General features: G+C 45.4%; 1 protein-coding gene across 8 annotated transcripts in view; it reads left to right on the top strand.

Annotated features, from left to right (window-relative positions):
* The window catches only part of MCPH1 (microcephalin 1), a 231,750-nt gene that overhangs the window by 34,191 nt on the left and 182,966 nt on the right, over positions 1-14,593 (top strand). For all 8 annotated transcript variants that reach the window (XM_027530112.1, XM_027530116.1, XM_027530118.1 and 5 more), the window contains one exon: positions 9,525-9,634. In XM_027530112.1, coding sequence (XP_027385913.1) covers positions 9,525-9,634 — 110 coding nt within the window. The remainder of the gene's footprint in view (positions 1-9,524; positions 9,635-14,593) is intronic.

The following is a 14,593-nucleotide window of genomic DNA, read 5'->3' on the forward strand; positions in this document are numbered from 1 at the left end:
GGTGAACTCTGGGAGTTGGTGATGGACAGGGAGGCCTGGCGTGCTGCGATTCATGGGGTCACAAAGATTTGGACACGACTGAGGGACTGAACTGAACAACAATAGAAAGCCTTTTTGACTTTCTTATTGTATGGACAAATAGGTTTCAGCAGTCAAAAGTGAAAAATCATGAACTTAAATCATCTCCACCTAAAGATTGGGTTAAAATTTCAGTGAAGCCAAGTTTATTCTTCATTATTTTGTTAAATCCTGAAATCATCTTAACTTTCATCTCCGCCCCGCCCCCCCCCCCCCCCATCTTAAACGTTTTTAAAATGGGGAAGTCATAGGGATTGAAATGGACATAGTTGTGTTGGGTATTTTTTCCTTGGGTTCAGACTCCTCAGAATCATCTCAGAGAATTTAGTCTGTGTATTATTAACATTTTTAAATCTGAGCTTTCTCATCTATATAAAACTTTATTATATATTTATAAAATACATAAAACTTGACAACCTTTATGTTCCTTTATGGTTAGTATGTGCTTTCAAAATACTTACTTTAAAATGATGTCAGATCTAAAGTTAATAGAAAACAGTGGGTATACAGAGTTGTAGTAATTAAGCAGATCCTGTTCTTGAACCTTACATTCTCATTCTCGGTTTTCATTTCAGCTTTTGAATAATGCTTAATGATGTGCAAGCATAAACCAAGTAAAAATAAAAATCTGCTTTCAGGTAGTGTGAAGCACCATACAGTCCCAACACTGAGCAGTGATCGCCCTCCTCTGGGACTCACCCCATATCCAGGGCCCTTGTGGGGTCAGGGGGTGCGGGGAGGACACTGGAATAGCTCAGTCTGACTCAGAAATGGGTCAGATATTCTCAGTGTACTAATGTCAGGACATTTGGATGCCCCTTGTTTTATGTCACTTCAGTAGACAGGTCACTGAATTTAGGGCAGGAAAAGACCTAACTATCTGGTAACCTAACCCTATCCCTTTGTTTTGTTATGTAAAATCAGGACCCACCGATGTTTTAGGAGGTCCATAGTCAGCCCACCTGGCATTTCCCCTCTTTGGGAACCCAGCACAGGTAAATGCACTTCGCCTGCAGCCATCCTAGACGGTCGAGAGATGCTGAAACTGCGGAGCAGCAAAATCCAGTCTGTACAGCAAGCTGTGCCTCTCCAAATCCTGATTTTGAAATAAAAGTCATTTTTCAATTTATGCTGTTTACTTTTACTCATTGCTGTTGGTAGTATCTAAGATGTGCTATAGAGCTTGTGAGAACAAGTTACTAAGAGACTCAAAAATAAATGTTAGTAGAAAAGTGCATGGAGGGAGAAACCTGATTTTTTAAAAAGTAACCTTTGAAGTCGTTGTCATTCGTTCAGTCAGTCCTGTCTGACTCTCCATGACCCCATGGACTGCAGCACACCAGGTTTCTCTGTCCTTCACTGTTTCTCAGAGGTTGCTCAACCTCGGGTCCATCGAGTCGGTGATGCCATCCAACCATCTCATCCTCTATTGCCCGCTCCTCCTGCTCTCAGTCTTTCCCAGCATCAGGGTCTTTTCCATTGAGTCGGCTCTTTGCATCAGGTGGCCAAAGGATTGGAGCTTCATCATCAGTCCTTCCAATGATTATTTAGGACTGATTTCCTTTAGGATTGACTGGTTTGATCTCCTTGCTCTCCAAGGGATTCTCAAGAGTTTTCTCCAGCAACACAATTTGAAAGCATCAGTTCTTCAGCTCTCAGCCTTCTTTAGGGTCCAACTCTCACATCCATACATGACTACTGGAAGAACCATAGCTTTGACTAGATGGACTTTTCTTGGCAAAGTGATGTCTCTGCTTTTTAATACACCATTTAGATTGGTCATAGCTTTTCTTCTAAGGAGCAAGCATCTTTTAATTTCAGTCGCCATTTGCAGTGATTTTTGAGCCCAAGGAAATAAAGTCTTTCACTGTTTACATTGTTTCCCCATCTATTTGTCACAAAGTGATATGACCAGATGCCCTGATCTTAGGTTTTTGAATGTTGAGTTTTAAGCCAGCTTTTTCACCGTCCTCTTTCACCTTCATCAAGAGGCTCTTTAGTTCCTCTTTGCTTTCTGCTGTTAGGGTGGTATCATCTGCGTATCTCAGGTTATTGATATTTCTCCCGGCAGTCCTGATCCAGCTTGTGATTCATCCAGCCCAATGATGTACTCTGCGTATAAGTTAAATAAGCAGGGTGACAATATACAGCCTTGACGTACTCCTTTCCCAATTTGGAACCAGTCTGTCTTTCCGTGTCTGATTCTAACTTGCTTCTTGACTTGCATACAGGTTTCTCAGGAGGCAGGTAACATGGTCTGATAGTCCCATCTCTTTAAGAAATTTCCAGTTTGTTGTGATCCACACAGTCAAAGGCTTTGGTGTAGTCAGTACAGCAGATGTTTTTCTGGAGTTCTCTCTTTTTTTTCTGTAACCCAGCAGATGTTGGCATTTTGATCTCTGGTTCCTCTGCCTTCCCTAAATCCAGCTTGCACATCTGGAAGTTCTCAATTCATGTACTGTTAAAGTCTAGCTTGAAGGGTTTAGAGCATTACCTTGCTAGCATGTGAAATGAGCACAATTGTGTGGTAGTTTGAACATTCTTTGGCATTGCCCTTTGGGATTAGAATGAAAACTGACCTTTTCCAGTTGTGTGGTCACTGCTGAGTTTTCCAAATTTGCTGGCATGTTGAGTGCAACTCTCTAATAGCATCATCTGTTAGGATTTGAAATAGCTCAGCTGAAATTCCATCATCTCCACTAGCTTGTTCATAGTAATGCTTCCTATGGCCCACTTGACTTTGCGGTCCGTGATATCTGACTCTAGGTGAGTGAGCACACCATCGTGGTTATCTGGGCCTGTAAGACCTTTTTTGTTCAGTTCTTCTTTGTATTCTTGCCACTTCTTAGTATCTTCTGTTTCTCTTAGGTCCATACCAATTCTATCCTTCCATCTTTGCATGAAAGGTTACCTATTAACCAGTAGTTTTTTCTTTCTAAACTTTATTTTCTAGTTTCATAAACTAAACAAGCACATGCTCAGTGTAAGACAAATCGCTAAAAAGAGTAAAACCGTCCTGACCTCGCCTCCTTCTGTTGGTTCATTTAGCAGCTATTTCCATGCAGCTGTTGTGTCCCATGGTCGCCTCTTGATTCCCAGGGAGACGGGAGAGAAGTGGGCAGTTACTCCTGTCTTCCCCCACCCCAAACATGCAGAGGCCATGTCCTAATGAGGAGGATGGACAGCATAGGAATGTCAGCGTCACGTCGGGTAGTGAGAAGCATGAGTAGAAGTGTGCTGGTTAGAGAAGGCAGCCAGGGAGGGCTTCTCGGAGGTGATGACCTCGGCCCTCAGGCCTGGGCACAGGAGAAGAGGTACCTTCAGCCTGTGGAAACGGCAAATGCTAATGTCCTGAGGTTGAAAATGCTCGCAGGAGCTGCAGTGAGCCCGCCGCAGCAGCAGCTACTCTCTGGGCTGAAAGTGACTGGGAGGAAGTGCTGTCAGGCAGGGGCAAGCCTTTGGTGCTTTGCTTTTGTTTCCAGGTGTGATGAGAAGCCAGTTGTGATTGATGTTTTGGATGTAACCCCAGGTGCCCGTGCACAGGCCGTGGTCAGTGTCTGCTTGAGACAGGCTGCCAGCAGTGGTGCGTTTCCTTACGGACGTTCCGTGGGAGTGTTTGCACAAGCGCCTTAAGTTCAGGACATGTTAGGGGGGCTTTACTGCATGCATAGGACTATGGTGTCCTGGTGTCTTAACATCGTTTTTTGTTTTTGAAACATGTCAGTCATTTCCATATTGGTGTCAATGGAGCAGCAAAACTGCCTCATCTTTAAATGTATTTCCTGTAACAAGTCAAAATATTTTAGTCTAAAATATTTTAAACTTTGTGGGTCAGGAGGCAAAATCAAGGTATGTAGGTATAGTGAGAAAACCATTTTCACGAATTTTTTATTGACGAAACAAGTTCAGTAAAGTCTTTTGTAATACAATTCTAATGAGGATAAAATTCTCCTTTTGGGGAGGGATAACTTAATAGCGGTTCAGATTGAGAGTTCTTGTCACGAAAATTGATGTTAATGTTTCCTAATACTGCCACGTAGTAAGATTTTAGGGATTTCACCGAATGCTGTTTCACACAGATGGGGGCTGCCAGATCCTGCTACCAGTCCCTGAGCAGATGTCTTCCTGGAGTGTATGCTTGCCTAGGAAAGATCTCTGGGATCCCCCAAGAGTGTCCCCTGCGTGTTCTTTGTAGCAGGCTATCTGAGTGCAGAGGAAGCGCCTCGGTTTTGCAGTCACTTGGGTTTTGAGTAAATGTGTGCTTTGCCCTTTCCTCAAGGTCTATAAGTCGTTGCTGGAACTGTAGGTGGCTTGTGGGAAATAGATTATGTTAAATTTCCATGAGAATTGAGATCCCACGGTTTTAACTTCTGGCACTGCAGGACAGGAAGTGTATAAAACTGCTTGTTGTTACTTAATGTGTGGAAATGGCTCTCGCTCCCCCTCCCCGCTTGGGACTTCTGACCACAGCTCTTCAGGCAACCACCTGAGTGGGTCTTCATGGTCAAGCAGATAAATCGGACTCCCCCTGAACTACTGCACAGCCAGACCATTGCTGGTTCCTTGCTAACAAAGGTCGCTGAAGGGCGTCCTTCCACTGGTGCCACCTGGCTGTGGGCAAGAGCAGAAGGAGATCCTTCCCAGGCCCACACCCTCCCCCCGTCCCTTGGTCTGATCGAGGCTTGTCTGTGGGTGATGGAGTTGCGTGTCAGCACAGAGACATGCCTTATCTAAACTGTTCGGCCCTGTCCAGTTATTAGGTTCTTCTTTTTCATAAATAACAGTCGCCAGAAGAGGTTGATGAAGGCTTCTTAGCACATTTCTATAACACGAGCTCCGTCTACCAGCTCTTGTTGAAGGCAAGTCTCCAGACACACAGATATTTATTAAACATTTTGGCACGCAAATGGGGGACTCTCCACATATCAGTGTGCTGAAGTCTCAGGTGTTGTCCTTTAAATTAACTGTGGTGGTGGTGATGGTGGTTTAGTCACTAAGTTGAGTCCGACTTGTGACCCCATGGACTGTAGCACCGCGGGCTCCTCTGTCTGCTCCTGATCTGAAAGCTTTACAAGAGGCAGACAGGATTCTGAGGGCTCCTTTCTGTATACTGGTCAACACCAGGCTGCTAGAAAGCCCTCAGCCCTATGGTTTCTCATACAGCCATTTGGGACCAAGTCTTGGATATGACCCCCAGGTACCAGCTTTGGCACCTGCCCTATTCATACAGGGGTAAGAGGGTCCTGTGATATTTTAGCCCATCCCTGACTAACTGAGAGATATTCCTGGCATCCTTTACTCTGACTGATAAGCTGGTGATATCACCAGTTACAGCTTATTTCTTTAATCCATTTTGCCAGTTACCAAAACATTTAGTGTTTGGGGGGAGGGTTTTCAGGAGTTGTCTCTAAGGTGTCATGTTTAGCCTGAGTGCTTCCCTATACCCTTTCCTCTGGAACCTACCAGAGGAGGTAAGCAGTCCTGGCAGCTCAATGTAGGTTACTCAGCCTTAGCAGGAAGGCTGACTACAAGGAAGGTGTTAGAACCTGTTGATTATTTGACTTCATTTCCAGATTAATCATATGTGTACTCTGTGCGTCTTCTATGTTCAACATGTGAGCACTAGCAGGGTAACGAGGTGAAGCTCTGTTCCTTTCCTTCAAGCTTAGATGTGCAGGGAACATGTGAGGTTAACCTACATACAAGGATCAGAGAATTCAAAAGATGGAGAGGTGACTCCCAATGGGAGAGGTTATATGGTATTAAAACTGATCTGCATGTTTAAAATCCATGTTTTAATTATCTTTACAATGATTATAAAGGAAATGATGCCACGTCATCTTTTGAAGATTATGATTAGATTTTAGTTTGGCTTTCTTGGTTAACAAAATGAACTTGATGTTTTGGCAGCTCTGTGTGTGTGTGTGTGTGTGAATTGTCAGCTGAGTCTTGCTTGCATAGAACCTGCAAACTTGCACATATCCCAAATCCCAATAGTATATATAGAAAGGACTTTCTTCCCACAGTCTCAAAATTGTGCATTCTGCATCGCTCCTAAGTAATTCATTATTCAGATTTTAGGAGCTCAGAAGAAATTTCCCATTGGGACAGTGTTAAAATGTCATGGTATATGCCTTTGTCATTGAAATTATAGACTCTTAAATCAGCCCTCTCTAACCTTTTTGGTCTTTGATCTTGCAGAGTGTCTTGTTCTGGTAAATAGTAATTGCTTAAATATATTATTAACGGTAGTGTGATTAATCTTAATTCTGTATCTTGGCAGTAGGAAGGTGGAGTGTGCAGGAGGATGGATGTGGAGAGTAAGAGTTTGTTTTGTGTTGCTCTGCCCTGGGCAGGACCTTGCCGTGGACCACGTATCCCTGAAGAAATTTAATGTTTCTTCTTAACTATGTGTTATGCTGTCTGCCCGTGGTTCTGACCCAGAGAGATCACCCCTCAGTATTGAAATAGTTCTTAATCCCGCTTATCTCCGCTAGGTGAGGGGAGGTAGTGATTCACTGATGCCCTCTGAGAGGCAGCTGGGGTCACTTATCTTGATGTATCAGTACTTGATGATATTGATAACCCAGACATTTTTAATTGGTGAAAGTTCAGGCAGCATAACTGAATGATAAACATTCTGGGGCTATGAATTTTTTCCCTTTGTATTTGGTCTTTTTTTCCCTTTGAAACGGAGGCCGTGAATCACTTGTGTAATGAAGAATGAACGTGAGGAGAGAAGAGAGTCTAGGATTTATGACTTTGGTCCTGGGTGGTTGATAACGCTCATCGTACGGGGGCGTGCTGGAGGAACAGCAGATACAGGGTGGACGTGGAGGCCAGCTGAAGATTCCTGGAGGCATTCACGGCAGACAGCCACTAGGTGCTGGGTTTATCAAGCTGCATCTCAGCTGGGAGGTCTCCGTAAGAGGCATCAAATTAGGAACTTCAGTGATGGATGGCTTTCTGAGCTGTGGTGAAATCACCTTTGAGGTGATGACAGCCCACTCAAGGAGCAGACAGCAAGGGTCTCCAGGAGGTGGGGGAGCCAGGATGCTGGGGGTCGGCGTCTGCTCACTGAACTGCGGCAAGGAGTGGGATCGACCTGTTCTCTCCTTTCTTGGCCCTTTCAGCTACTTGCAGTTCACTGATGACATCCTTAAAGAAGACATGAGTCAATGACTGTAGCTCTTTGTGAACTGATACTTTAACATAACCACATAAATCATTTGCTGATATCAGTCTGTGACTGCGTGATGGTGAAAGCATGTCATTAGCAATGTTTGTCTTAGGTGTTAAGTGACAATGCGCATTCTGGACCTTTATGTCTACAGAACACTTTGTTGTTATGTAGTCACTAAGTCATATTTGACTCTGTGACCCCAGGAACTGTAGCCCGCCAGGCTCCTCTGTCCATAGGATTCTCCAGGCAAGAATACTAGAGTGGGTTGCCATTTCTTTCTCCAGGGGACCTTCCCGACCCAGGGGTTGAACCCATCTCCTGCATAGGCAGGCAGAATTGTTTACCACTGAGCCACCTGGGAAGCCCACAGAATGCTTTACAACCTATTTTCCTGTTCTCGGCTAGAATTGAGGCAAAATGAATAAAAGTAAGAAACTTGGCATAGCCAGATCTTAGCACATGCTACTGTGTACAGAATACCCTCTCACATGGCCGCTAACCCATTCACTCCACGTAAAGTGTCTAGCTGCTGAAACCTTCCCCAGGGTTGGGCAGTCACCTGGGGCTGGAAAAGGACTAGGGGGACAGGGCAGAAATCCAAGACTGCTGGGGGCATGGTGGGATCCACATGTGACTGGTTTGAGCCTCCGAAGGAGTCCAGTATTAGGGTCTGTAGGTGGTTTAGAACCTGACCTTAGAGCATCTAGGGGGCCCAAGTTGCAAATGACTAGTTTGAATTCAACAAAATGCTTAACCATTGTTGTTCTGCATTTTGTCGTCACTGAGCTAAACCCTCAGTTTTGAAGGAAGAGTTGAACGTTTCCAGCCAGACTCACCAAACTTCATTATATATGTTTTGTCAGAGTGTCCTATTTTATTGGAAGTACTTACGGCAGTCACTCTCATGTTACATGACTTTTAATTCCCGATGGCTCTTAAATCCTCTAATCCTTATGTTTTGTTCATTTCTGTCTGTCTACATTGTTGCAAGCTCCCTAAGAAAGAAGAAAGAGTTAGTCACTCAATGGTGTCTGAGCCTTTGCAACCCCATGGACTGTAGCCTACCAGGCTCCTCTGTCCATGGGATTTTCCAGAATACTGGAGTGGGGTGCCATTTCCTTCTAAGGATGGGGCAATATCTGTGTGTCTAAACATCTTCAGTGGGCAGCTCCTGAGTGTAGATACCTTGTTGACAAGCGTGTTGGCATCCAAGGGCGAAGGCATTTCAGGTAGGCGGTGGCTGGGCCCCGAGTGTCACCCAAGGCTGCCGAGTGCCCTTCATGTCAGAGTGTGCGCTACCCTACTGAAACCGTGTATGTTGTGGCTGGTCTGCTGAGTGCCTCAAAATGCCGGTAAAGTCACACAGCAGGCAGGCTCTTTGGGGCAGAGAGAGTGAAATCAAGGAGCATGATCTGAAGCTGCAGCTGTAGGTGAATCAGTTAAATAACTCACACTCCACTTTTGGTTACTTAGCATTTCTACACCATTTAGCATCTGACGAAGCCTCATTTGACGTGATGAATACGTCACTTTTTGGCTTGTGTGTCTTCGGGACAAGAGTTTGGTCTGAGGTGTAAGCTTGTGGGGTGTAAAATCACCATCTCTCATTTATATAGATTGTAACCTGAAACTTCGTACCAAAGGCTGTTTTCTAGAGTAACTCAGACTTGCCCCAGAGCTAAGATTTATTTCCTCTAATACCGAACTGCCTTCTCGGAGAAGCTGGTTTTTGATCATTAGATCAAAACTGAAGAATCGGAGTTTGAATAATACATAAAGTTTAGGCATCTTTTTTTTTTTAATTGTTTATTTGACTGTGCAGGGTCTCAGCTGTGGCATGAGAACACTTAGTTGCAGCACGTGGGATCCAGTTGCCTGCGAGGGATGGTGCACGGGCCGCCCATGCTGGGAGCTGGGTGTCTTAGCCACCGGACCAGCACAGGAGCCCCTGTGGGCGTCATGGTGCCCATCAGGCCATCAGCTGGACAAGCGGGCTTCTGTGGAACTAGTGCATTGTCACGTGACAGGCACGGTTGTTTCTGACCCTTGAGTTGTGAATTCCTTGGGATATGGGAGCATAATCAGTGGAATGTTATAACTAGACCTCAAAGAGCAAGCCGTACGCAGTGTTTATTGTCAAAGACTATACTTTCTTGTTGCCAGAATAAGTGAATTAATTAAAAAACATTTATTCGGCTTAAGTTGCATTAGTATTTCAGGCCATGTAAACTTGTAGCTAATCTTCAATCCGCTTGGGTTTTAGGTGTGAAAAGCGGACCAACACGGCACAGTGCTGTGGCCGGCTCACGGAAGGGCTGCCAGGACCTCCTCAGACTGCGGGAGGAATCCGGGAAGAAGGGCAGAGGCCAGGAGGTCAGTGTGTGCAAACATTGTCTTAAACTTTCCGCTGCTGCCGTGCCGTGATGTTCTGCCCTGGGTTAATGCCACATAAACTACTCTGTCCAGCTTGCGTTTAATTTTTTTAAAAATTAATTATGGGTGGATGTTGGGAAACTCTGACAGTAAAACCAAGAGCATTGCTTACATTCAGGACAGAGTTACTACTTGGGGAGCCAACCTCCTTGCGCCCTTTGCCAGGGCATTTCTCGCTTGTAAAAACGCCACCAGCTTCCCTCGAGCAGAGAGCGTTGGCCGAGCCAGCAATTGTTGTTCTATAATCTGAGTAGTAAACAGCCACTAGGTAGGAGGTGAAGAACCCGGCCATCTGGGATTTGTGAGCTGCTCACGGCCTGACCCAAAGCCGTTGGAGGGAACAGTTTTGCTGCTGAGATTCGGGTCTTCTGAGGCTGCAGCCTGGGAACCTGCTCGCACGCGCTCTCTCTCTCTCTCTCTCTCTCCTCTCTCTCTCCCCCGCCCCCTCCCCACTGTCTCAGAGCAGTACTGAGTTCTGAGGCCCACACGCTGAGGCTCACATGGGCCACTCCAGGAGGACTTTACACTTCTTGATCCTTCAACATCTGCTCTCACGGCCGAGCTCTTGAATTAGCCCTTTGTTATCCTGTGCCACGTTTTTATGAGGCCAAGAAACTATAATAGAGTGAAACTTGAAATCCAAGTGACACGACAGCTGCAGCGATAAGCATGCAGCGATCAGGAAGGAGCCAGTTTTTAGGGGGAGCCACAGATTCACAGGGAAAGAAACTGTCAAGCCCCCCTGACACGTGTGAAGCCCCCCGGGCCGCTGGCTCCCGTGTCATGACTGGTGACCGCCCTGAGCCTGGCGCAGCTTGCAGATGTGCCTGGCCCGGCCACCCTGTCCTGGTGCCCCTGTGGTGAGCCGGTGGCCTGTGACCGCACCCAGGATGGGTTTCCGTGCCCCGGTCTTCTTCCTCAGTGCGACGTGGCCACTAGCCTTTCCTTGGGAAAAACTAGGGTCAGAGCCGGGCCAGCACTCACTCCTCTGATACTTGTTATGTGCGCACTCTGTCCTGCCCTGCTCCTTCCCGTGGGTCCCGTCCACCCTGAAGGGGACTGGCCCCTACTGGTTCCACGGGAAAGAATCTCCTGGAGGGCCTCCCCGCCTCCCGTATTCCTAGTCTCTCTCTCACCCCTCTTACCCTTTGGGAACCATGTTTTATGTTCATGAGTCTGTATGTTGTAAATAAATTCATTTGCGTCGTATTTTAGATTCCACAGATAAGTGATATACTATGGTATTTGTCTTTTTCTGTCTGACTTCACTCAGTATGATTATCTCCAGGTCCGTCCGTGCTCCTGCAAAACGGCATTATTTCATTCTTTCTTATGGCTGAGTATTACATTTACATACACACACTCACACCACACAACCTCTTTATTCATTCAGTCTCTGGGTTGGGAAGATCCTGGAGGAGAAAATGGCATCCGGCTCCAGTATTCTTGCCGGAAGAATTCCTGGACAGAGGAGCCTGGCAGGCTACAGTCCATGGGGTCGCCAAGAGTTGGACAGAACGGAGCGACTAGACACAGCACATTATATACACATACACGCACACACACCATACAACCGCTTTATCTGTTCATCTGTCAGTAGACATGCAGATTGCTTCCACGTCCTGGCTGCTGCAAACAGCACTGCAGTGAACACTGGGGTGTGTGTGTCTTTGCACATTACAATTTTCTCTGCATGTATGCTCAGAAGCGGTTACTTTACGTTTAGTTTTTGAGGAACCTCCATGCTGTTCTCCATCGTGGCTGCGCCAGTTTACCTTCCCACCAGCAGTGTGGAAGGGTTCCCTTTTCTCCACACCGTCTCCAGCATTTATTGTTTCTAGACTTCTTGATGATGGGGATTCTGGCAGGTGTGAGGTGATAACTCCTTGTGGTTTTGATTCACATTTCTCTAGTAATGAGTGATGTTGAGTCTCTCTTCGTGTGCCTCTTGGCCACCTGGATGTCTTCTCTGGAGACATGTCTATTTGGGTCTGATCCCCCTGCAAGACTCTAAGTGGCAGGACTCTCGGGTTCTACCTGAGACCTTCTGAGTTGGTGTTTCCTGTGAAAGCCCCCATCCAGTACAGTCTCCCACCTCAGGAAGGAACTTGGCTACCAGCACAGAGGGTTTACCTTGTCTTCCTCAGGGCAGAGGACACAACCCGGATTTCCAGTCTTCCACAGACCTTTGTCCTGATCTGTTACTCTTGTCCTCATTCACTGCACAGCCTTTTCTCTAATGAATCAAGCGCTCATCATGCCTGAGGGCAGTGGCCCCCTGCTTTGTCCCATCTCAGGGATCTGAAGTTGTTGGAGTACCTGACTCACACCCTTAGACATCCTGATGTCTTTAATATGAGGTGCATCTTGGGCACTAGAATTCTTAAAGATTCCTCCTAAGCTAATTCTAATATGAAACAGAGTTTGGAACCACTGTTAGGCCTTAGGGACTATGTCTGGTGTCTGGTATAGTTCAAACAAGCAATTTATCTTGGAAGAAGTTCTGTTTGTTTCTGAACTCTTCTCATATAAACTGATTTTATTCTTTAGACTTTTAAGAAAACAAGAACAAAAACAAAATCCTGGTTTTATTTGCTTAATGGCTAAGTATTTTAGAAGTGTGAATTTAGGTAGCAATATAGAGATGAATGGTCATGGTTTATCACTGTACAGGTTAAAACCAAGAGCAATAACAACGTTTTTAAAATTCAATTTAAAATTTTAAAGATAGAATTTCCTGGCAGTTTTTGAGATCTTTGAATATGAGCGTGGGGAGGAGTGTTTATATTGGTATCTTATGTGATAGCAAGTCAGCAAAAGCACTTGAGTTTAGTTGCCTGGAGTTCAAAGCTTACTATGAAGTGAGAGTTGTAGTGGTGAATTAAATACAGGTCTCCGATCTGTGACTTACCAATGAAATGTTAGTCTTAGGGGTTATGCTAGTATCCAGTCATGTCTGTTTTCCCCCACCAAAACTGAGGTCTTACCTGCTTGTTTTCATTCCTTATCAGATTTCAAGACCACCGGGTGTTAAACTGAAATTTCAGACTTTTTAACATAGTCATGTTTTTATGTATAAATATATATTTAAGGGATTAGATTCCATCAAGCGCAACAATTGTTTTCAGTTTAAAAAAAAAAATCTTGCAACTGGATTTAACATTGAATAAAGCAGTTTTCCTCATAGCTCAGTTAGTAAAGAGTCTGTCTGCAATGCAAGAGACCCGGGTTCCATTCCTGGATCAGGAAGATCCCCTGGAGAAGGAAATGGCAACCCCCTCCAGTATTCTTGCCTGGAGAATCCCATGGACAGAAGAGCCTGGCGGGCTACAGTCCATGGGGTCGCGAGAGTTGGACACGACTAGTGACTAAACCACAAAGCAGCTTTACAGGAAATATCTTTGATCTGCTAATGCCTCTACTGGAACAGAGAATTCTTGTGTAGAATATAGGATCGTATTTTTGTGTTTCCACATGAGAGCTAGCATCCATACTGTTTCTGTAGTTATGAAAATGGTTTAAAACACATGTGTCTCAGGACCCTGATGATCTTTTTTAATCTTAAACTTGAGGTAACACCTGCAGGTAGGGTGATGTCCTTTCTGGGCAGCCCTGCAGAGCAAGCCTGTGAGGCTGTGAATCCTGAGTTCTGTACAGTATAACAGGGTGGAAATCAGGGAGCCTGTGGGTACGGGTCCTGCCTGGGTAGGGGAGTAGCCTGGAGAGGATGTGGTGCATCCCGCAGTTTGGGCGGATGCCTCTCATCCTCGGTTGCTTCTGTTGTCAGCCTGCTCCAGAGTCACAGACTTGCGGTCTTCCCTCTACTTTGGAGAATTCTCATTTCTCTTTCTTTTACTTCTGGGGATCTACTCCATGTGTTACCTGAGCCTTCTGTGTCCCATGCCTCATGATTTTTCTGTATTTGTATATATCTTTCCTTTTTCATCTCCTTATTTCGTCCTGGGTATCTTCTCTTTTACCCTTCCCCCTATAGAGGTCTGTTTTTATTGTTGTTGTCAGTCACTAAGTCGTGTCCGACTCTTTGCGACCCCATGGACTGCAGCATGCCAGGTTTCCCTGTTCTTTCTGTATCTCCTGGAGCTTGCTCAAACTCATGTCCATTGAGTCATGGTGCCATCCAACAATCTCATCCTCTGTCACCCCCTTCTCCTCCTGCCATCAGTCTTTCCTAGCATCAGGGTCTTTTCCAGTTGGCTCTTTGCATCAGGTGACCAGAGTATTGAACCTACAGTATCAGTCCTTCCAATGAATATTCAGGATTGATTTCCTTTAGGATTGACTGGTTTGATCTCCTTGCAGTCCAAGGGGACTCTCAAGAGTCTTCTCCAACATCACAGTTCGAAATCATTAATTCTTTGATGCTCAGTCTTCTTTAGGGTTCAGCTTTCACATTTGCCAACAAAGGTCCGTCTAGTCAAAGCTGTGGTTTTTCCACGAGTCATGTATGGATGTGAAAGTGAAAGTCTTTCAGTCATTTCTGACTCTTTGCAACCTCATGGACTGGGAATTCTCCAGGCCAGAATACTGGAATGTGTAGCCTTTCCCTTCTCCAGGGGATCTTCCCAACCCACGGATCAAACCCAGGTCTCCACATTGCAGGCAGATTCTTTACCAGCTGAGCCACATAGAAAGCCTGGATGTGAGAGTTGGACTATAAAGAAAGCTGAGCACCGAAGAATTGATGCTTTTGAACTGTGGTGTTGGAGAAGACTCTTGAGAGTCCCTTGGACTGCAAGGAGATCCAACCAGTCCATCCTAAAGGAAATCAGTCCTGAATATTCATTGGAAGGACTGATGCTGAAGTTGAAACTCCAATACTTTGGCCTCCTGATGCAAAGAACTGACTTATTTGAAAAGACCCTGATCCTGGGAAAGATT

This window comes from Bos indicus x Bos taurus, chromosome 27, assembly GCF_003369695.1.
Source record: "Bos indicus x Bos taurus breed Angus x Brahman F1 hybrid chromosome 27, Bos_hybrid_MaternalHap_v2.0, whole genome shotgun sequence".
Lineage (NCBI taxonomy): Eukaryota > Metazoa > Chordata > Mammalia > Artiodactyla > Bovidae > Bos > Bos indicus x Bos taurus.